The 22256-nt window shown below is 42.9% G+C and overlaps 1 protein-coding gene across 1 annotated transcript; it reads right to left on the reverse strand.

The window, feature by feature from the left end:
* Window positions 1-458: 458 nt before the first annotated feature.
* On the reverse strand, window positions 459-3415 carry myct1a (myc target 1a). The gene is made up of 2 exons (XM_080024231.1): window positions 3264-3415; window positions 459-1785 (listed from the first exon to the last, which is right to left on the reverse strand). Exons 1-2 carry the CDS (start codon window positions 3316-3318, stop codon window positions 1244-1246), a joined length of 597 nt encoding a protein of 198 aa, XP_079880357.1. The 5' UTR covers window positions 3319-3415; the 3' UTR covers window positions 459-1243.
* Between the last annotated feature and the right edge of the window lie 18841 nt (window positions 3416-22256).

Consider the following 22256-nt stretch of genomic DNA (forward strand, 5'->3'; position numbering starts at 1 on the left):
AAACAGTAACTTCGATCTAAGATGCTCTGTAGTTTTGGCTCAAGTGTAGACGCTTTTCTAATCCACAAGCTTGCCAAACACACATGGGTTTACTCTGATTTGCCGATTTCCGACTTCCATCCGATGCAGCGTATCGCAACAACGCCAATTGTGTGTGTTTGTGTGTGTGTGTGTGTGTGTGTGTGTGTGTGTGTGTGTGTGTGTGTGTGTGTGTGTGTGTGTGTGTGTGTGCGTGCGTGCGTGCGTATGTACGTGGTGTGAAACTATCATTAGGTCTACTCATATTATGAGTACACTAAATGATAGTCCAACTATCATTCCACACACATTGACATTACACAGACATTCCATTCATATATGATATGAATGGAAGTCAATTCCACACTTAACATAGCCACCAAGTTAAATTTCAGTAAAACCTCACTCATGTGCATTGGACATACTTTTTATTTTCCTTATTTATTAAATTATGAGCAGAGTCCGCTGAATGCCAGATCATACAACTCACTCAGTGACTCTCCCTCACACTCACCTGTATAAAGTTCATTGCAATGCAGTGTGCAAACAGCTCAAATGAGTCCTCATGATATTTCGTTTTAAGTATTTAGAAATGAGGAATTGCGCGCGCGCGCACACACACACACACACACACACACACACACATACACACACACACACACATTTTGTTGGTCTTTGCATGAGCACACACACTCAGATCCGCTCTTCATAGTACAGATCTGTCAGGATAAAAAGCGGGAGATGGGTGCAATCTTATTTTAGCACATAGATGCCCGGAGTGCATCCAATCAAAGGCTCTGTACAAGCATACATGGCATGTTTGTATGTACATCATTTGTTAAAAAAGTCAAATAAAAGGATGGTTGTAGTGTCACCCTTTTTTCAGTTTTCTAAAAAGGTTAATTATTAACATTTTGTCGTCAGTATTGAGCAAGTATGGCCATAACATACCATATACATGGAAAACAAAAAAATGCTAAAGCAGTTGATCATTCAGATACAATTCTTCTGTTAACATGATGACATTTCTGCGCTTGATGTCAGTGAGCACAGCATTTATATAATCTTTACTACCACTTTATTTTCCACATATAGCCCTATTTTGGAACATATATAAATACAAGCTATAAGTTGTCAGTCACCCCCCTCCACTTGATTTAATATTCCAATGTTAGTTATGAGTCCCTCAGCCATCCATCGCCATACAGTTCTTCTCTGTTTCCTTTCAGGTGCATGTCTCCTGATAAGCTCTTATGATGCTTTCGTATGCTGGAGGTGGAGTCTGTGCAGCGTGGAACCCCCTCAGACTGCTATTCCCCCAGAAAGACTCGGGCCTGGGCGGCGAGCCTGCCGGCAGGGGCGCCTTGTGAGCCGACCCGGTCAGGGTGGGGGTGCGGGGCAGCGTGGTCTGGCTCCCTTCCTCGGCCTCCCTGGCGATCTGGCTGCACTGGAGCAGTGGGTGGAAGGTGGAGGCCCTGAAGCTGGACTTACGGCCGGGCGGGTCGGCCTGGTCTGGGTACGAGGCATGCTGGCGGTGGAAGCTGAAGGCGGCGCTGACCAAGCTGTTGTTGCTGCGCCGGTCATAGCTGCTGTTGCGGCTGAAGCCCGGGCGAGTCCGGCAGGAGGAGTGCGACTGGCGAGCAGTGCGGCGGGTGATGCTAACGGAGCCCGCCCGCCGTCGGGACATCCAGGTCAGCAGCACGTAGACCAGGGCCCCCAAGATGATTCCCACCGCCATGGACACACAGAAGGCTATGATCAGGGAGACTATGGAGGGACAAAACACATCAATAAATGTTAATAACCACCGAGAGTGGTTGGTGTGTCATCCTTAACAATATACCTTATACATTTTGTTATTATTATTTGCTGAGCTCCATTCAAGGCTGGATACCATACATTTTGTTGTGGTACATCTTTGTCTACGAGTATTGTCCTTACCAAACCCAAATTAACTAATTTACCTAACATGGGCCTGTGAGACTGGTAGGATTTACCGACTCCAGTGGTGTCATCCACTGGATACTCCCATATACAGGTTACTCCCATGTATCAGGAAGAGACTTACTATGGTATAGGACGCTGAGTTCTACTGATAAAACTACTATAAATACAAATCATAATGTCTGCCAGACGCCTGAAAGTCAAATGTGAATATAACAAGTGGCTATAAAAACACAAAGCTTTAGTAGACCAATTGAAGGACTTGAAAGATTGGCACAGAGACCAACTAATTCTGACTGTCTAACCCTTATAAAATCCATATTAGAATTATGGGTAAACCAAGAGATGGTAGTTTCCGTCCAGGTGCCAAGTTATCCTGTTGAGCTTCTATAATCTCTTCCACGATTGGGGTAAAATGAGCTCATTAAGGACAGCAATCTACATGTTTTGGCATAAATAAATTGCCTCCATTCCAAGGAACTGGTTTTCTCATCAACTTCTGCAGCAGGAAGAAGGATTTTAATTAAAATCCAGCACGTCGCCAAGCCCACAGAAAACCCGAAATTGTAATTCCAGCATTTCCAGTAGCGTACATGCTCCCAGATGGCACCTCATAACAATATGATCGCCTCTCCTCGTCTCGTAACACGGAAAGACTGAAGATTCAATCTCATCCCCGAAAAAAAATAGGGACTGACCTTTTGTCTCCCCGGCTTGAGAGAAAAGAGAGAATGCAACGGGTAAGACAAATCCGACTGGACATACGCCAGGGAAAACAAATCAATTTCCCGTCAATAGAGCGAAGTGTCTCCACGACTTTGCATTGTATTTATTAAAAAAAATGTTTTTTCCTGTTTTTCACTTGCCTGAGTTAAGCAAAGGGGATAAAAAAAACAGACATTGGTTAAGAAAATCATCTGGAAATGCCATCGGTGCAAAAGTGAAGGAGGGAAATAGAATTCAAACATTTTTTGACTTAGCAAGTCATAATTATGAGATACTAAGTCAAAATTGTGTCTTATTAAGCTGTAATTATGAGATACTCCTTGGATTATTTATTTATTCATTTATTTATTTGTGTATTTATTTATTTATTTATTTATTTATGTATTTTTATATGTATTTTTTTAATTTCCCAGATTTTCTTTTTGTCCCTGGCGGAAATGAGCCTCCATGCAAAAAACATAGGTTAATAGAACCCCAGATTCCTAAGAAAATAGCATCGGTAATTAAAGAGGCCGCATCAAGAAGGTCTTAAAGGGACAGTTTGTAAAATAAAATACAAGAAAAGAACAACTCACCAACATCAAATGACTGAAGTATTTCCAGAAAGACATTAGTGTTGTTTTCAGCCATGACTTTCTCCACTCTGTCAGAGGGAAAGAGAGATTTCTATAGTCAGTTTATACTCTTTTCCTGCCTTCACGTGTTTGTCTCTCTCCCTCTCTCTCACTTTCCCTCTTTCCCCCCCCTTCTCCCTTTCTCTCTCTCTCTCTCTCTCTCTCTCCCTCTCTCTTTCTCTCTCGCTCTCGCTCGCTCTCCCTGTCAGAGGGGCAGACTCAGCCCACAGGATTCCCTCCAAGGCTGCAGCCCTGGCGGCCCGGGTGTTTGTGGAAGCGGAAAACTCCGCTGTCACATTTCCTGCCTTTCTGCTTGAAATTAGCAGCAGGAGCGGCTTATCTGCCTGGGACAGGGATCCTGGGGGAGGAGGAGGAGGGGGCGGGGGGGTGTTGCTGTAATCACTTCCTCTCCCATCATTTCCTTCAAGTTGATTAATGTGAAACAGTAACACCCCCCCATGCCCCCCAAAACCCGACCCTATCACCCTTCATTCTCCGGCTCTCGTCACCGGTTCTGGTTCTGCATTGGGTGCTGAAGGCAAAACCCCTGACTATAAATAACTATAAATAGCTGAAACCTGTAACCACCGATCCAGTGATATATTCATTTTTCCGAGACATATTTTAAATATGTGGCTGACTGAGCTCGTGCCGATTTCCCAGCGTCTTTTGTCGGAGAGCTCAGTCTTTCCACGGCGCCTGCCAGGTCAGCGGAGCCTGGATAAGATGTCTGGTCCCTTTTTCGTTTTCGTGGGGTCAGTCCAGTAAAAACACAGGGCTTTGATAAAGAGAGGAAAGGCTAGCGGCCGTTCTCTAAAATGTGCCACCCACTCCCATCATCCTTCAATTTTGCGAAGCGCCTCCCGCTATTCATGACACATCGGGAAACACGGGGGGCCTGAGGCTGGCTACTCGGTGGCACATTCTTGATGCTGCCACCGGTGTCGTTTCTGCACTTCATCCTTTGCTTTTTCGGCTCAAGCGATGAGTTCAGTGGATGGATATGTGTTGACATTGGACTATTTGTAGCCTCCACACCTTTTTTAAATTTAATTAAATTTTTACTTTGTAGAGTTGTTGAATTCATCCATTTGCGACAAAAAAAGCGACAAACACCCTTATTTTAACCACACTCCGGACGTCAACACCAAATTAAGACAAATTGATTTTTCTTGAGTAGATAAACTATATATAACTACATTTAAACCATAAACTGTAGAAGGGCTGGGCCTCAGCTTAAATGTTATGTTACAGACTGATTACAGAGACATTGTTTAAAAGAATGTGGTTGTGTGTGTGTGTGTGTGTGTGTGTGTGTGTGTGTGTGTGTGTGTGTGTGGTTGTGTGTGTGTGTGTGCGTGTGTGCGTGTGTGCGCGTCTGTGTGTGTGTGTGTGTGTGTGGGTGCGTGTGTGTGTATTTATAGCTGAAGTAGCCCATGGACACTAAGTGTTGTGAAAGCATGAATATTGTCAAAATCTTTCTTGAGCTGGAGTTTGATGACAAAAATGACCTTGTGAGCAGGAAAATCAAGGGCAGCCTGCAAACAAGGTTTATTTTTGGCAACTTTTCATGATGCAAAGCCCCTCCTTCGCAATACTAATACGTAGACTCAAACAAATACGCAGACTCTGCGGTTTTTCTTCCCCCCCTTTGAGCTTCACAACTTCTTGGCACGGAGCGTAAAGGTAGAGACGAAAAAATGAATCCTAGTCATCAGAATTAGCAGTACTTAATAGGAGGCAATTAAAGGTGATTACAGTAGGACCACATGAGAACAAAAAAAAAGAGTTCAGAATTACTTAGGAAAAATGTCAGAATTCTGACATTATTCTCAGATTTCTGAGAAGATTTATTTTCAGATTTATTTATTTCAGAATAATCCCTGAGATCAATATATTTTTTTAATATGGACATATTTTTTATTTTATTTCATGTGGCCTTAATGCTCCTCATTCTTAGGAAGCTCTGAAAGTTCGGGATGGGAAACTCGACACTGCTATGTCAATGCGTGCTTCACCTTGGCCCATGTGAAGCACATGGTGTGTTGGAGCTGGTGTCGAACCACTATGACCACTATCACCACTGTGACCTTTCTATGACGTCAGAAGTGCCAAACGTCACTGAACCTTGAAAGGGGTGTGGCTGGTTTGAAGGTTTTGGCGCGGTCCCGTAGGAGCTATTTATGTGTGAGTATTTAGTTGTTGTTGCTGTTATAATAAGTAGGATTGTTTGATTATTCTAGATGTTCGCTTTACTTAGATTGGATCTTTAGTAGTATTTTCTTTTGTGAGTTATTTGTTAAGTTTAATTATTTTTTTGTTTAGGGTTAGGGTTAGGGTTTCTTGTTTTATATTGAGTATTTGCGTAACTAGTATTTTGTCTGGGCACCTTGGATTATACAGGTAGGTATAACAATACCACGTAGGTAAGAAATGCAGAAACTTTGGATGGACAATGAACTTCTTTTGCCTGTGTACACCACATGACACATCAGACGCTCTGTGGTTTAAGTTTGATTTTGATTTTTTGACAAATGGCCACGACATGAAGTAAAAAAACAGCCATCGGACTCAAAGGAAGCACCCCTCATCACTGGACAGGTTGGATCCTCCTGGATTTTGAATGGATAATCAGCGCGGATCGTTATATTCATCACCCTTTGGAATCAACACAAGCGGAAAAACTGCTTCTGGCACGAGTCAACAAAGCGCTCAGCCTCCTCATAAGAAACTGGTGTGTGATACGACTGCAAAAGCTGGAAAATGGCCAAACGTGTGGAGTTTAAAAGTCAGTATTTCACAACAATGTACAAGTTTCATGAAGAGGTCAGGACGGCGTTGGATTGTTGCACGTTATCATTCAGCAATACTTTTACACAAAGTCGGCTTTCATTCCTAAAAAAATAAAATAAAAATGAAACCAGACTTCAGTGTGTGTCTTTGTGTGATGAACTGGATCTGTTCGGCTGGTAATCACGTTTGTTGTGTTTGTTGCTTTCACCTGCATTATTGTCCGATTGCGGATTTGACAGATACACAAACAAGCAGTTCAGAAGAAATGCTAAAAACGTCTGATGTTATGGCGAGTGATGACATGCCGTCAACAAAAAGAAGCATTAAATTCACTTTTAAAAGTTTGGGCTTCTACACGAAAATGTGGCAGGAAAAAAGGAATGCAAAATGCAAACGAGCCAAAATGTGTATGGAAAACATCCGTGCGTTAATGGCATCAAATGAAAATGATGATTCAGTGAATTCTGAGCTCGCAAAGTTCATCAAGTGTTACCAAGACACAAATTACATGCATGAATCTTTTGTAAACCTTCATCTCAAGGGGACGTTACAAGGCAAAGGTAAATTCTCCCGACGACCAAAGTTTTACAGATGAAATAAATCCTGAAGATAGTGCCTCTCATGTGTCGAGTGAAAACGCAAACTCTGTAAGGACCCCCAGTCAATCACCCCCAGGTATCAGGGTTTTCCTCAGGACCATCTGCCTGCATTAAAGCTGAGGCCGACGAGGCAGCTCAGCATTGCCGCGTTAAAAAGGAAACATTTAGTAATAGAAGCTCAACAGGAAAAGTTTAGGAGAGAAAAAAAAAAGAACAATGAGAGCTTGAAACGGAGTTGGCAGCAAAAAATGCAAAGCTTCATGTCTTGGAAATCAATTCATCACAGTGTGGCTCAAAGCCTTCGCTTGTCATGAACTCGAACTTGAAAGGAACAATTCTCAAAGAGCGAGTGAAAGACCCATGCCGACACCTTAGATAGTAAGATAATGTTAATGACAGCGAGAAACCTAATGTTCTTGTTGTGCCCATACCTCAACCACAAGTCGCTCGGCTCAAACAAAGGCTAGAAAAACAAATGGATGAGGTGCCATTAGAGGTTGATGCTCCAGCTCAAGTGACACAAACTGTAAATGAAAAATCAAACAGGACACGTGCACCCTCAAACCCAAGCTCTGACTTAGAAATACCTGAAGGACATTGTAAACATTACGCAACATTACTCTGCTGGTTTCAGCAAAATCTGTACTCTGTCCTTTCATCAAGAAATATTCCTGTGTTTGATGCAGACCCTCCTCAATGGAGGTCTTTCATCAGAGCTTTTGAAAACAGAGTGGAAGAGAATACAAATAATTGGGGTGAGTGAGTGTGTTTACGCTTTCTGGAACAATACACAGAGGGAGAGCCAAGAGACCTAGTGCACAGTTGTCAACACTTACCTTCAGAGCAGGGATACCGTAGAGCCAAAAGTCTCCTAGCAGAGCACTTTCGGAAATGAACACGAAATTGCATCTGCTTATCTGGAAAACATTCTCAGCTGGATGCCTTTTAAGCACTACAGTCATTCTCTACCCGTTTCTTCGAAGATGCTCAAATTGAACAGAGAAAATGATGCATATGAAGGAACTGGACTTACCGTCTAACATGAGGCGCATCATCTTGAAACTTCTTTACAAATGAAGGGAAAAATGGAGAAATGTTGCTTGTGATTTGCAAGAGCGAAGTGGTTGGAGAGCAATAATCTTGTTGCCTTCATCGAAAAGCAAGTCAAAATTGCCTCAGCAACATTCAGGACTCACAAAGTAATCACTGGCTGGATAGATGCTCACTGTTTAAAGTAAAAGTAAATCATGATAAGATTCATTTCACCAAGGAAAAACAAATTGGTTTTGGTTGCCTGAAAGTAGGTCACACAAGCAAAGAGGGCAGGAGTCGTTCGGATTGCAATGTGTGTCACCAAAAGCACCCTTCCTATACAGCGGCAGGATAAAGGCACATTATCATATTTGGACTTTTTGGATCCAGGAAGTTCAGGCACCTTCTGTACACAGAACTTGGCAAGAAAATCAAACTTGAGGGGTAAAAGCACAGGTATTCTGGTCAGAACAATGGGTCAAAAGAAGATTGTAAATGCTCCTATTTTGTCAGGTCTTGAAGTGTCTGGTATGGATATGAATGATTAAATTGAGTTACCTGATGTTTGAACTCAAAAGACCACGCCTGTGGGCACTTAATGTCTCATGACACGAGGATGTTGATCAGTGGTCTTAACTGAAGGATGTTAAGCTCCACGACATTTATGCAGCTGTAGATTTCAGACAGAATCAGGGTTTGGGTGGATCACTAATGGTCCACTGCATGGCGGAACCAGTAGGAGTAAGAGTTGCTGCCCTGCGTTAATAGCCAACCGCATCTCTGTTGAACACCTTCAAGAAATGCGGGTTAAACAGTATAACCATGACTTTAACGAAAGATCATCAGAGGAGCAGATTAAAATGTCCAGAGAAGATATCACATTCATGAGCAGCACGACAGAATTAACTGGAGACCATTACTGTTTTGACTTACCTTTCAGACAGGAAAATCCCTTCTTGCCAAACAATCACTGTGTTTCACAACAGCGCCTCCAGAGCCTGAAAAGAAAACATTACAAGAATAGCCCATTTAAGGAGGAATACATCACATTTCTAAATAACATGATAACTCAAGGATATGCTCAGAGGGTGCCTGCTTACCGAAAAAACAAAGTAAAGGAAAGGTGTGCTAAATCCGTCATCATGGGATTCTTCATCCCAGAAAAGGCAAGCTGAGAGTTGTTTTTGACTGTGGAGAAACGTATAAAGGGACAGCACTGAACTGCCAACTCTTGTAGGGCCCTGATCTTACCAACTCACTTATTGGAGTCCTCGTTCCATTTAGGCAAGAGCCCGTTGCAGTAATGGTCGACATCCAAGCCATGTTTCATCAAGTTCATGTCTCAGATAAGCACATCAACTTTCTCCGCCTTCTCTAGTGGCCTGATGGTGACACTGCACAGTCTCCATTGGAATTAATTGCTGATGATAATGCCCAACATTTCCCTCTTGAAGTGATCAATACAGTCAAACATAACTTTTATGTGGATGCCTGCCTAAAATCCAAGGCTTCAGAGGAGGAAGCGCTAATGAGCGCTAATGATCAAGGATTTGAGTGCTCTCTGTCATAAAGGAGGATTCAATCTTGCAAAGTGGATCAGTGACAGCTGTGCTGCTGTCAATTGCTGAGAACAGTAGAGCAAAGGAAATGAGGGAAACTGGATTTGTAAACAGACCAACTTCAAACAAAGCGAGCACAAATTCAGGACCTCAGCACAAGAACAAGCCACAGACCAGAAGTCAGTGGTCAGCTCACTTTATGACCCTTTGGGAATTCTAGCCCCGTTCAGTATGCCAGCCTAGTTGTTTTTGCAGGAGCTTTGTAAGAGAAACCTGCTATATATGGGTTCTAAGGAGAATCTGGCAGACAAAGCATCAAGAAGAATGAGAGCTGAGGATTTCCTGAAAGGTGGGAGATGGATAAATGGACCTGAGTTTGTCCAAGTCAAAGGAGGAATGGCCTAAACTGGATGTGGATCTTGATGTCATTCCTGCAGAAACGAGCCTTGACAGTGAATGCTATTGTCAAGGATTTGGAAAATGCCACCATCCGCCTAATCTGTTACTTTTCATATTGGATGAGGCTAAAATCCTCTGTGGCTTGGTTTCTGAAGGTACAGGAAATACTCTTATTATTGGGACAGAAGAGAAAGGAGTTTTGTGCTTCCGCAGGCCGCGGCAAGGACAATCTGGAAATTTAAGAACATGAAGTGGAAAGAAGACTCCAGAGTTTTAAAGCCACGTTCAAAAAACAAAGTCTAACTCTTGAAGATCTTTCTAAGGCAGATAAGTCAATTATTCAATATCTACAAAGACACAAGTTCAAAGTTGAAATTGCATCACTGAAGCGTGGCTTTAAAAACATCCCCAAAGAGAGATTACTGTACAAATTGGACCCACTTATAGATGATAAGTGGGTCAGAGTGTGTGGTCGGTTGAGTAAAGCAGCACTGCCAGCAGAATCCAAACATCCAGTCATTTTGTCCAAAGACCGGCATGTATCCACTGTAATTTTGCGCCATATCCATCATCAACTGGGACATGCAGGAAGAAATCACATCCTGTCCAGGTTACGGCAGCAGTACTGGATCATCAACACAAACTCTGCTGCCAGGAAAGTTAAATCTGACCGTATTGTTTGTAGACGAAACAGAGGAAAGCTTGTTAAACAGAAGATAGCAGACTTGCCTGAGGCAGAATGTGGCCTGACAAAGCTCCTTTCACAGATGGTGGAGTTGACTATTTTGGACCCATCAACGTTAAAAGAGGCAGAAGTCTTCTTAAAAGATATGGAGCACTTTTCACCTGTCTGACCAGTCGTGCTGTGGACTTGGAAGTGGCATATACACTGGATACAGACTCCTGTATAAATGCAGTTCCGAGGTTCAGCTGTAGAGGAGACGCAAACTTTGTTGGAGCCCACCAGGAGCTGAAAGAAAGTCTGGCTGTTCTGAATCATAGCAAAAGGGCTTTGGTCCAGGATAGCATGATATGGAACTTAAATGCACGAGCAAACCAAGGTGGCATCTGGAAGCACCTGATTCGTTCAGTGAAAAGCGTTCTCACCTCCGTTCTTGAACGGCAGATTCTGGACGATGAAGGGCTCCAAACCATCTTCTGTGAAGTGGAGGCAATAGTAAATGACAGACCCATCACGAAAGTCTCAGACGACCCGGATGATCTTGAAGCCCTTACACTAAACCACATTCTAATATTGAAGGGCATACCAATCATATCACCAGGACTGTTTGACCAAAGTGATCTACAGTTATGCATCAGGAAAAGGTGGAAGCAAATTCAATACGTGGCTGAACTCTTTTGGAAGAGATGGATTTCTGAGTACCTCCTTCTGATGCAGGAGAGACAAAAATGGACAAGGCCAAGGAGAAACCTCACTCCTGGAGACATTGTCCTTGTTGCGGATGCCACAGCTCCAAGAGGGTCTTGGGAGATGGGGAAAGTTTTGGACGTCAGACCAGATGCAAAACGCCTGGTGCGCTCCCTGCACCTTCAAACAAGGACCAGCCTTCTGGAGAGGGCTGCGACAAGGCTCTGTCTGCTACTGGAAGCTGCAGTCCATCATCATGAATTGACTCTCTTTCTTTCTCTACCTTTATTTTTCTCTTTGTCTTTTTTACTTAAAACTATAAGTATTTAGACAGAAAGAAGTATTGGGGTGGAATAAAGCTTTAAAACCACAAGTTCTTGAACAGAAAGTAGTATATGGGTGGAATACACTTTTAAAACTATAAGCAGTTAGACAGAAAGTAGTATTTGGTGGAATAAACCTTAAAGACTATAAGTAGTTATACAGAAAGTAGTATTTGGGTGGAGTAAAACCTTTAAACTTGAATCTTGAAGTAGTTAGACAGAAAGTGATAATTGGGTGGAATAAACCCTGAAAACAACAGCTCGCCAGGTGACGCTGTGGCGAAAACACTCGCGTCCTAGAAACGCGGTCCTGGAACTGCGATCCAGAAACTGCAGCGGCTTGCATTGCAGGAACACGCCGTCTGCGGTCGCCACACGGAGTGGCTGCAATAGAAACTCCTGCGGGGCCGCCCCGCGTAACCGTGCTCTCGTCTCGATGCCGCGAAGCTTCGATTCTTATTTCCCCGCGTGAACTGCAAGAAATATCGGAGAGTACACCCTCAACCCATGGCTGAGGCTCCCCTACACGTCCCACGTAGGTCCCAGCCTTCAGAATGACTGTACCCGCTCTCAGGAAGATTCACAAGGTCGTCGCGTCCGTGGCTGATGGACTCATAACATAACACTGGAATATATAAACAATTATTTATTATTATTTAAATATTGTAGATTATATTATATTCTTAGTATTAACTAATAATGAATCAGTCATTCAAACGTACCCCCCCCCCCCCCCCCGACTTATGTTTTAGGGCGATCGGTTATGTTGTCGTTTTGAACAGCAGGGGGCGCAGTGCTCCACGGTGAAAGCAGCTTTGACGCCGAGAAGCTATCAAGCAGGAGGCACAACCGTCAACGACTTGTTTTCATTTCATGACAAACCGAGAGTGCTGTCGCGGCGTCGACATTAAAGCGTACAAAGTGCAGGTAGGAGGCCTGGACGTCATTGTTTAAGTCATTATTATTGATTCAATGCGACAGAGCGAGCACTGCAAAGAGCATTCGGCCATCATTACCAGCCAAACAAACACACGGGGGTTTTGGGGGGGGGGGGCAGGTGTAGAACAGGTGTGTTGGAGATCAAAGACTCCATTTGCACAAGCTAAACGTCAATATCTGTAAACTTTGAAATTAATTTTATTACAGCGATATACTGCATAGTGTACAATCAATTTATTTTAATATGCAACATTTAAAGGGACAAAGCCAAACCTTTCGCCAAGTCCTCAATTGGAAAACATCCAATTGAGGACTCCGAAAAGATTAACGACCTTGGAACAATTTTATTTCTTCATTGAATTTCGTTGAATATGTTAATTAACACAGTTTGGATTCTTTATTTTAATACCGTTGGCCATCAGACTAGGTTCCCGTGTACTTATACTATGATAACTTAGATGGCTCTTTTTTAAATTGAACGCATGAAGGAATAGCTTTTATTACAGGGTTGTATTCTCTGTAGCTTATAGTTGTTTTGACCCTTAAAAAGTCTTCATAAAAATAAAGATCCCCACTGTTATTAAACGTATCATACACATATGTTAGATCCCTGTCAAATCAGTGTTCCATATACATAGTTTTAGATGTGATATTGCCATTGTTCCAAAGAATCTCTATTTGAGGCGAGAAGTCATGGACCTCCCAACTTCTTAAAAACATCAGGAGGTACATATAGTACCACAACGGTTCTGGAGATTCTCAGCAGTTTTCAACCACTTTATCTTAATTGTGCCAGTTAAATTAGCCTTGTTTAACACTTCCGATCCGTCTTCGGCCTTACCTAAACTAAGTGCTTCCCTTTTAAGAAGGTGATGTCTATTTTCCACACAAAGTTGACAAATATGTTATCAATTTCCTTTATTTACAAATAGTGATAATGCAGGGTAAACAAATCTTGACACTCCTTCGGGCCTTGGTCAATAATACTCTTCCTCGTATTGAGATATCTCTTTGGAGTCACATATTTAAAAATGATTTAGTTTTCCTAATTTTGGCGCCTTGATGTCGTTTGTATTCTATTTCTCCCTCTGGCATCACATCATTTATCATGTTTCCCTGTTGTGTCGCAGGGATGACATCGGTAGTCGGCACGTGGGGGTTGATAAAGAATAACTTTCTAATGAGATTTTAGAAAAATGCTGACTAGGTATGCGGGAGATTATGCCCCCCCCCCCCCAAAAAAAGGGTCTGGGTGCGCACTGATAAGATAGAGAAGGATCTTAGGGTGGTACTCTGCCTGCATACACGTGTGTGTGCATGCCCTTCGCTGGCTGCAGCAGTCTTACTTCTCCTTCCCGCTGTATTGGCTTGAAACCAGAGGAGGTCACCTCTGGTGCGTGAAAAATGTAGGCATCAGCAAAGCACTTCTGCTGCAGAGAAGAACGGACCGTTTTAAAAGAAAATGCACAACATTCAATGCACTGGAAAATCACAATTTGAGCCTGGTAAAAGAACTGTCAGAATATATACATTTTTTGGGTTCAATTCGCTGATCCAGTTTTCACCGTGCTGCTAAGGTCACACTTTCAAGGTGATTAGATTGATTGATGTAGCCTTGATAGAGATTGATTTTATCCTATAGCCCAGTGTTTTTTCAATCCCTTTGCTGTGAAAATTTGTAAAATTCCACTGAAAAATATAAAAATAATGGAAATTAGCTGTTTTGCCAGGTCAAAATTGCAAAGCTTTAGTAAATCATCAACCTAGATAGGATACCACCTCTGTGTTCATTAACGCAAGTTTCACATCGAAAGTGAGAACTATTAATAGGCTATAATAATAAGTACTGTTAAACATATTTGTGAAATTTTCAGTTAATTAATGGAATAGTAGTGTGCCCTGGGATTATATCAATTCCATTGATACATTTTGATTAACAAAAGATCACCCCATGTGACGGCCGCACCACTACTCCAGTGAATATAAATTCTTCTTTCCATTAACTCAATCTCATTAATATAAATATATATAAACATCACAGGCCCTTAACAGGGTTAGGGGCCTGTTATCAATAATCATTTATGATCTTTCATATTTCTCATCCATCTCGCTTGACTTGATAGGGCTGTGTCCAGACCACTGTAGTTCTTTTTTCAACACCCCCCCCCCCCAGCTCAAGAGCTCTCCTGAGATGATGAAAGGAGGACTTGTCTAATGGGATTACACATAGTGAGTGGTGCATCACACCTCCCCCTCGCATTCCGAACAGCATCATTGTTTGGCTGACGTGAGAAACCAAAATATATGATTGCACCCTCATGGAGTTGTTCTGTAACATATAGGGATGCATTATTGGCACGGATGGTTGTAAAAGTAGAAAGTAAAGGACGAGAAAAGGTGTCAGCGTTGTCACCTATTTCAGCTCTCTTTTTTTTCCATTAATTCTTTCCCTTTCTCTCACTCACTCACTCACTCACTCACACGCATATAGGATGAAGCATATGTGGCTCTACGTGGCGATGGGATGTCTGGCCAGGGACTCCTTTGATGCAAGAGAAATTCCCTCTGATTGGACAGCAGGTGGCGGTGGATGCAGACCAGCAAGCTGTCCCATCCGCAGGAGTGGGGAGGGGATGGAGAGAGCGAGATGCACACACAGACACACACACATGCAGACTGATAGACACACACACACCATCATCATCATCATCATCATCAGGGGAGGAGCTTGGGAGAGTGAGAGGCTCGCAGGCTGGTGCTGCTGCTGCTGCAACAGGGATGACTTGCTCAGAGGAAGGCAGCGGCGTGCACACAGCTCCGTCTCCATAGTCCGCAATCAGCGGAAAGACCCCCCCCCAAAAAAAAAAAAAAAAAAAACTCAGATCTGGATCAGAGGGATGAGACCGCCCTCATCCGGGTGAGACACCGGGAGTTTGGCCGCAACTTGGACGTGACCCTGGAGGGGCATGGCGTCACCCCGGCACTACGGGCACTCCACCAGGGACATCGGCAACGTGATGCAGAGGCTCCAGGGTAGGTGTAGACTGCTTACTCACGGCGCTCCATCGCGCTCTGCGGTGCATTTGGAGGTGACCCGATGCAAAAGGCATGACACAGCAGAATGTATTTTTTCAGCTTCGAGGTACGTTACTCGTCTCAGAATGCCTTCTCCCTGATTGCAAAAAATAATCAGCTGGCCTCTGGGATTCAGGTGAAATGGCTTTGAAAGGTGGATGCGAGGTTCAATGTCGGTCATACCTCTTATTTGGTTCATATTATGATATTCATACATGGTGGATCATTTCAGATTGCTGTCGATAATATTGTTTGCATGCAGTTGCAATCAATGCTAAAGGTCAAGGAAAAAAAACTTGTTTGATTAAGGATAGTTTCAGACATAGCAAAGTGAGTGAAGTTATAAAAGAATATTAAGTATTACCGTTAAAAGTTGCTTTTTTGGGAGTGGGAGCGGGCTTTGTCTGCATGTATGCATACATGCATGTGAGTTTTTTGTGGGCGCGCGCGTGTGTGTGTGTCTGTGTGTTTGGATAGGCAGAGATGCAGACAGCGGCTAAGCTAATCCTCAGAGGAGCTGACAGGATGAAGTCTATTCTTTCCTCTCAGCTCTGCTGCAACAGCAAGACGCACAGTGCTGTCTTAGGGGGTTTATCCTGGACCCCTTATGTCCCAAGCAAAGCATAATGTGGGTATAAGAGTTTTATCAGCAACACTAAAGATGTTCAAGATCAGCTTGATCCATATTGCATTATTGCACACATTAAATATTTATATTATTATTTTCCTACGACCAGCACATAAGTGTTTAGATGATGCACGCTGTTATCTGCACTTGGATTGTCCTCAAGTTTTTTCTGGAGAACAGTGTGTGGCGCTGTCACACACGCCTCCCGTGCCATCGGGACCCGATGAACGAGCACTCGCACCAGCATAGCAGGGTTGTCAGGTGACACTGGAGCCCAGATCCAATATGGCCGCTCCCAGTGTGGCTTCTGAGTTGGCACTTTCTGTCTGTGCTGAGAACAGTGCCAGCGGCCATGTGGCTCCCCCTGCGTCAGCGCCCGGCAGAGCAGGTCCAGGCTTCGCGTTTATTGACATCCGAGTTATGTGAAGCAATAAGACTTCCCCTTTAGGTTCCCTTTTCTTCTGGAATTGGCTTCCTGGCTTCTTTTTAATCCCATGTGTGAAGCTTTTAATTGCCTTTTCCAAAACGGTCCATCTGTAACATACTGCCAGATGAGGTGTTGTTAATATTGTTGTAGCTGAAAGAAGTCTTGTTGCTTTATTTATTAGATGGGGTGAAGGTGATTAGGAGTGATACTAATAAAAATAATATCATGTTTGCTTTGACCTCATGATCCTCAGAGATATTGGGACATTGTTTATGCCGTTTATTTGACTTTGTAAGTTATATCGCCTAATGTAGTCATACACACGACTTTGAACAATGGTGGATATATTTATCATTACCATATTGAGTGTTTAGTTCAAATCATCTAAAAATCAAATTAAACATTCTGACAAGCTATGGGATGTTCAAAAGATTATCTTTGGAATACATGATGACCTAGGTCGACCTACAATGGGGCCTGTGGAATCTCATCATTGAACATGACAGTTAATTTGAGATCTCCTGGGAGAGGAGACATAATGCTATGACACAAGCGTCAAGAAGTCCTCTTAGATTGAAAAATCTATATTTTTTAACATGAAGCATCATCCAATAGTGGAAAAAAACAACATAACATCCCTTGTCCTGTTTAGTCCTCCTCCCGGGTGTTTCTAGAGGTAAGGTCACAAGTTAGACCCCAAGTGACGCTCTCAATGAAATCAATGCTGCATTTGTTCACGATGCTGTCTTTCGATGCAGTACACTTATTTGGGTAAATAGACTCAAATACTCGAATATACTTTTGAACCGTTAAAGAAAACAAAGGCAAGATGTACAGTTAATATATTCCTCTTTGCGATGATGGGAAAAATGCAGAGGCCACATTTCACTGGCCACCACCCCAAAAAGTGTGTGTGTGTGTGTGTGTGTGTGTGTGTGTGTGTGTGTGTGTGTGTGTGTGTGTGTGTGTGTGTGTGTGTGTGTGTGTGTGTGTGTGTGTGTGTGTGTGTGTGTGTGTGTGTGTGTGTGTGTGTGTGTGCTATAGTGCGATCATGTGACAAATAAAGATTCCTAATTCTCATATGCTAATATAACTTCATTTGATTTTGTGTTACTCTTAAAGGGCCTTATTAGATTAAATAAGGCAATTTCACTACCTCTGAGGGAAGACAATATTCCCAAATCAAAGCGACGACCCGCCAATCCCTAGAGATCATGAGATGAACTACGTTCCCATCAGGCTAAATTTGGAAGCTGTTAGTAACGGCACAGCGCAACATCAAGACAATCAAAAACTTTTGCCCCAGTTTTTTGGGACTGATTTTGTTTTTTCTCTCTTTGCCTCTCTTCAATCCCCTCCTTTTTGTACTTCTCTGTCGCAGTGAAAAACAGTAATTAGTGACACCATATGGCGGGGAACAGCGAGGATGCTTTGAATGCCTCTCGGTCTGAACTCCTCCATATGCTGTGGAATTTCGCCTCTTTGTTGTCTCCCGTTAATGAGAGAAAAAAAACGATCTGTGTTTTTGTGTTCCCGTCCCTCACCTGTTTCTTTCCCATGGACGTGGGCGGTGGAGACGAAGAAGCCTTTCCACCGACACCTCCGGGTTTAGCTGTCGTTCTGTCGAAGCGTCAGGTTGACGGGCCCTCGCTGTCTTAAGTGTGTAGGTGTACCACTGGGAGCAGCACCAGGATTTCGGACGACGTAGTGAGCGATAACAACAGGAGAGCAGCCACAGAAATAGATGGCTGAGAGACACTTAGTGATTATCATAATTGTAATTTCAAATGTTTTTTAAGTTGCCTTGGTGTTCCACTGAGTTAGACAGTTCTTTGGGGATCGAATCTCAGGCTTAGGTGTTCAGAAACAATGATTATTGCCAAGGAAGTTGTGGAATGTGGCTCCTGTTTTCGCAGCTTCTGACTATAGCCAGTGTTGAAAATGAACAGCAGGTGGGCACGGAAGGGGAAAGAGATGAGAAGCCGAGCAGGGCAGTGATGCAGAGGTGAGAAACATTTGGAAGTCAACAACTATTAATTGAGTTAGGAAAAGGAAAATCAATGTAATTCAGACAGAACATCAGTAGAGGAGATACAACGACAGAGAGAATGTGCTAATAACCCGTTTTAATCTCCTGGTGGTTCCTGTATAACTGGCACAATTGCTTCGGTTGGCACAGTGCCAGGATGACATCCTGTTGCCAGGGGCGACATTACGGTTTCGGCCACAGCCGGAGCGGGTCCAGGCAGACGGTCACCTTGAGCCATGCCAGGCTCCTCCACGGTTATGACACCCCCCATTTATCCTCCCTGGCTCTGGACACCGCACCGTACGTGCGAACACACACATGCTCTGGTGAAACACATGTCGCGTGTTAAAAATAGCTGGGCTGCATCTTTTTTTTTTCCTTTTAATCATCAAACTGACCGGAGTCAGCAGTTTAGCTGAGCAGTAAGACAGACAGGAAGCCTTGCACCTGCAGTCTACAGTATTGAGGTGCAGCCATGACTTCAGGTAGTCATTACTTTAGCTAGCCTCTGAACTGAGACGACAGTGCCTGTGTATCACCCCCTAGGCCAGCAGTTTAGCTCACTTTCTTATTCTGCCACTGCTGCTTTTAGACTTTCCAGACTGTGTATGACCCGTTGCTATAGCAACAGTCCCATGACAGCCAGCATGGGTCTTCCCTACCCTGCGGGACTATTGGATATGTCTGGTTCATCCTCTGTGTCTGTAACAGAACATTATGTTTAATTAAATTATACTGTGTGTCTGTGGGTGTTCTTGGGCACACATACACACACACACACACACACACACACACACTCACACACAGGCCTGTACACAATTGGCGTCAGTGTTTGGACCAGTGTTTACGGGTTAGGCTTTTGCGAGCCTCTCGTTGACAGCCCACAGTGTGGATCAGATTATAATCTCCTTTAACCTGCCAGTCACAGAGACTGTGTGAGTGACACATCACAAGACGAGGTCACAAGAGGCTTGGCCCAGACAGTGGAGGGGTCGTGTTGGCTGTCACTTACTCTGAGCCTCTCCCTCAGTTTACTCAGATCTAAAAAGGTCAAGGGCATGTCAGAATCACTCAAAGAAAGATTGCAAAAGAACAAAAATGGAAATTCAGTAGTAAATACAGAGAGGCTTATCAAAAATAATAAGTGGTCAAATTACGTTTACACAATATTAAAGGCCATGTATATTCTGGAAAATTAAAATAATAAAACTGAACCGTGTATTGTATCACAATATGCTTTCAGAATTTGGAAAATTAAAAGCTCATCCATTTTTGTAAATATAAAATCTTCCGTATCAGCTAGGCCAATTTCTTATTTTTTCACTTTGATCAACTTCCCCTCAAGCCTACGGGACCGGTAGACATGCTGCGTCCGTGTAACTCCTCCTTTTTAATCAAATCAATGGAAGCCTCAAGGGCATATTTTCCTGCTCCCTATCCAACAAAAGAGGCATCAAATGAGCAGTTTGATCTGATTGATCCGATCCGCTACCTGTCAGTCCGAAGCAGTTTTCATCTCATATTGACAGAATGGGCGAGGATATTTGGAAAGAGGAACGCAGGGAAAGCATTTGTTGTTTTTTACATTTTTGTTTTCCAGTAATTGTGTAAATGCCACATGCCAATGACTGTTTCTGAAAATTTCTGTTCATTCTGCTGAAGGTTCCTCATGCTCCTTCAATGTAGAAATGCTCAAGGAATGACTGATAGGTTCTTTAAAACCTGTATGGAAACCTTTCGCCCTTATCTCTGTTGATACCGGGTGAGTGATGCTTTTTTTCCTCCATCTATAGTATTAGAGCTATCCAGACCCAATGTCAGTGATGAAACCGTCCACATCATATTGCCTTTTAATTAAAATTGAGGAACCTCTATTACCACTAAAAACAAGCTATTTGTCAGAGAAGGCCTAGGATGAAAACAAACATTCACTCAGAATGGATATAAAATGACACTCTTAAAGTGGACCTATTATGCTCCTTTTCACCAAGTAAATATATGATCTCTGAAGTCCCGAAAACATGTTTCAATCTTTTGGTGAAAATACCACTCAGGTCATGCATTCTAGCCATTCCAGCATGCATCCAATCCACCCTGTATGAAAACGGGCTGTCTCAGTGGGAGGAGCCACCCTCCCGAGGCCCCTAGTTGTGTGAGCCAATGGGGTTTGAGCGAAATGGTTGTGTGAGCCAATGGTGTTTGAGGTTTACTCCGTTTTCACCTTATCAGTTTCTGAACAAATCTGAGGCGCGAAATAAGCAATCCAGTTGCTGAATCGTCACTCATATTAGATCTACGAGGCCAAATTTAAAAGTTTGTTCTGACTTTCACCGGATCCCCGTGCGATACGTGGGGGCTTGGGGCTTTTTTTGTTTCATTCAATCATGGAAACGTCGGAAAATCAAATAAATGAAATAAATACATATTTGGTTTTGTCTGGAGAAATGCGGAGTGTGCCGCAGCCGACAGTACAGTCCTGCTGTGGACACACACATACACAGAGAAAGAAACACACAGCACAGACTTAAATTTCCCTCATATAAGTGACATATATTACTGTGATGACATATATTGGGGCAGCTCATTTTAGGAAATGTTTTCTGAAACTGACAGCTCACAAAAAACTCACTGGGTTGTCTTTTTTCACAGTTTGTGTGTTAGTAGGCCCATCAGAGACCCAAATGTATGTGTACAAGCACTGAAAAAGTGAGTTTTGCATAATAGGTCCCCTTTAATAGAAAATATTTTAATGTCTCAGGGAATCTTACCAAATCGAAATAGAAAAACACTAAAACATACCAAATGTGCCCTTTAAATGTCAATCTATCCTATTTTTATTTAGAATGCACAGTAGCCAAAAAGATCTTTGGGTGTAAATCGGCAGCATGGAGCTTTTTTGGAACAGTAGTGAGCTAGTGATCCCATGATACTGTAGTTGCCCCAGTCTTTCAATGAAATCTCTTTCACTGGGTGTCAGATTGAGGAGTCAGATATAGTTTTGACGGACGTCCAGAACAATGTTCCCACAAATGGATCCACAGCTGTGAGCTCACGACCCCGAGAGACATTCCACCCTCCGTACCTGATACTTTTAAATCTTAAAGATGGTCTTATCTTTCATCCACAGACATTGCTATTCCCCCCTTTTTTTCAGCTGCCACAGCATGATAGGACGGTGGCATATATGCCTCAGGCACCCTATTCAGCATTTAATGGTTTTGGGAAGAAGGTCAAAGAGGTTGTGCAAGGGCCGGCCTGCGAGGGGGCAAGGTCAGCGGGAAGAGGAGAGAATTTTTTGAAAGCTGGACGGCCGTCAAGCTTATGGTTCCTTCTGGGGATGGATGTGGTTTATGTTTGGTATGTTTAGTCAATTGACCTGGCTGTCAAAAAAAAAAAATTCTGTTTCGTTTTCCTATGTGAAAATTTCCACCAATCAATCTTAGATGCCTAAAATGACTAAAATATTCACAAATTTCCCTCTAATCAGCTTAGAACGACATTGTTTCCTTCTTTATTTGCAATTTTTCATCCTGGAATATAAGTGGTTCTACAGTCTTGATTCAATAATATTATTATGAAAAGCAAAGCAATAGAAGTGCTGTCTGAGTGGAAACCTTTTATTCAAATCTACCCATTCTATTCCGACTATAGCCCTTCCCTATTTGGCTAAGTCTCAAAACTAAAAGAACATAAGATGGGGAAAAAAAGGCAAAACGTTCAGGTAATATCCAAAATTACACGTGCGTGCACACACACACACACACACACACACACACACACAC

Source organism: Zeus faber (assembly GCF_960531495.2).
Source record: "Zeus faber genome assembly, chromosome: 2".
Lineage (NCBI taxonomy): Eukaryota > Metazoa > Chordata > Actinopteri > Zeiformes > Zeidae > Zeus > Zeus faber.

Coding starts and splice junctions, on each gene's coding strand:
- myct1a (XM_080024231.1), bottom strand. CDS start 3,318: ATGGCTGAAAACAACACTAATGTCTTTCTGGAAATACTTCAGTCATTT. Junction 1,786..3,263: donor ACTTCAGTCATTTGATGTTG/GTGAGTTGTTCT, acceptor GTCCCTCCATAG/TCTCCCTGATCATAGCCTTC.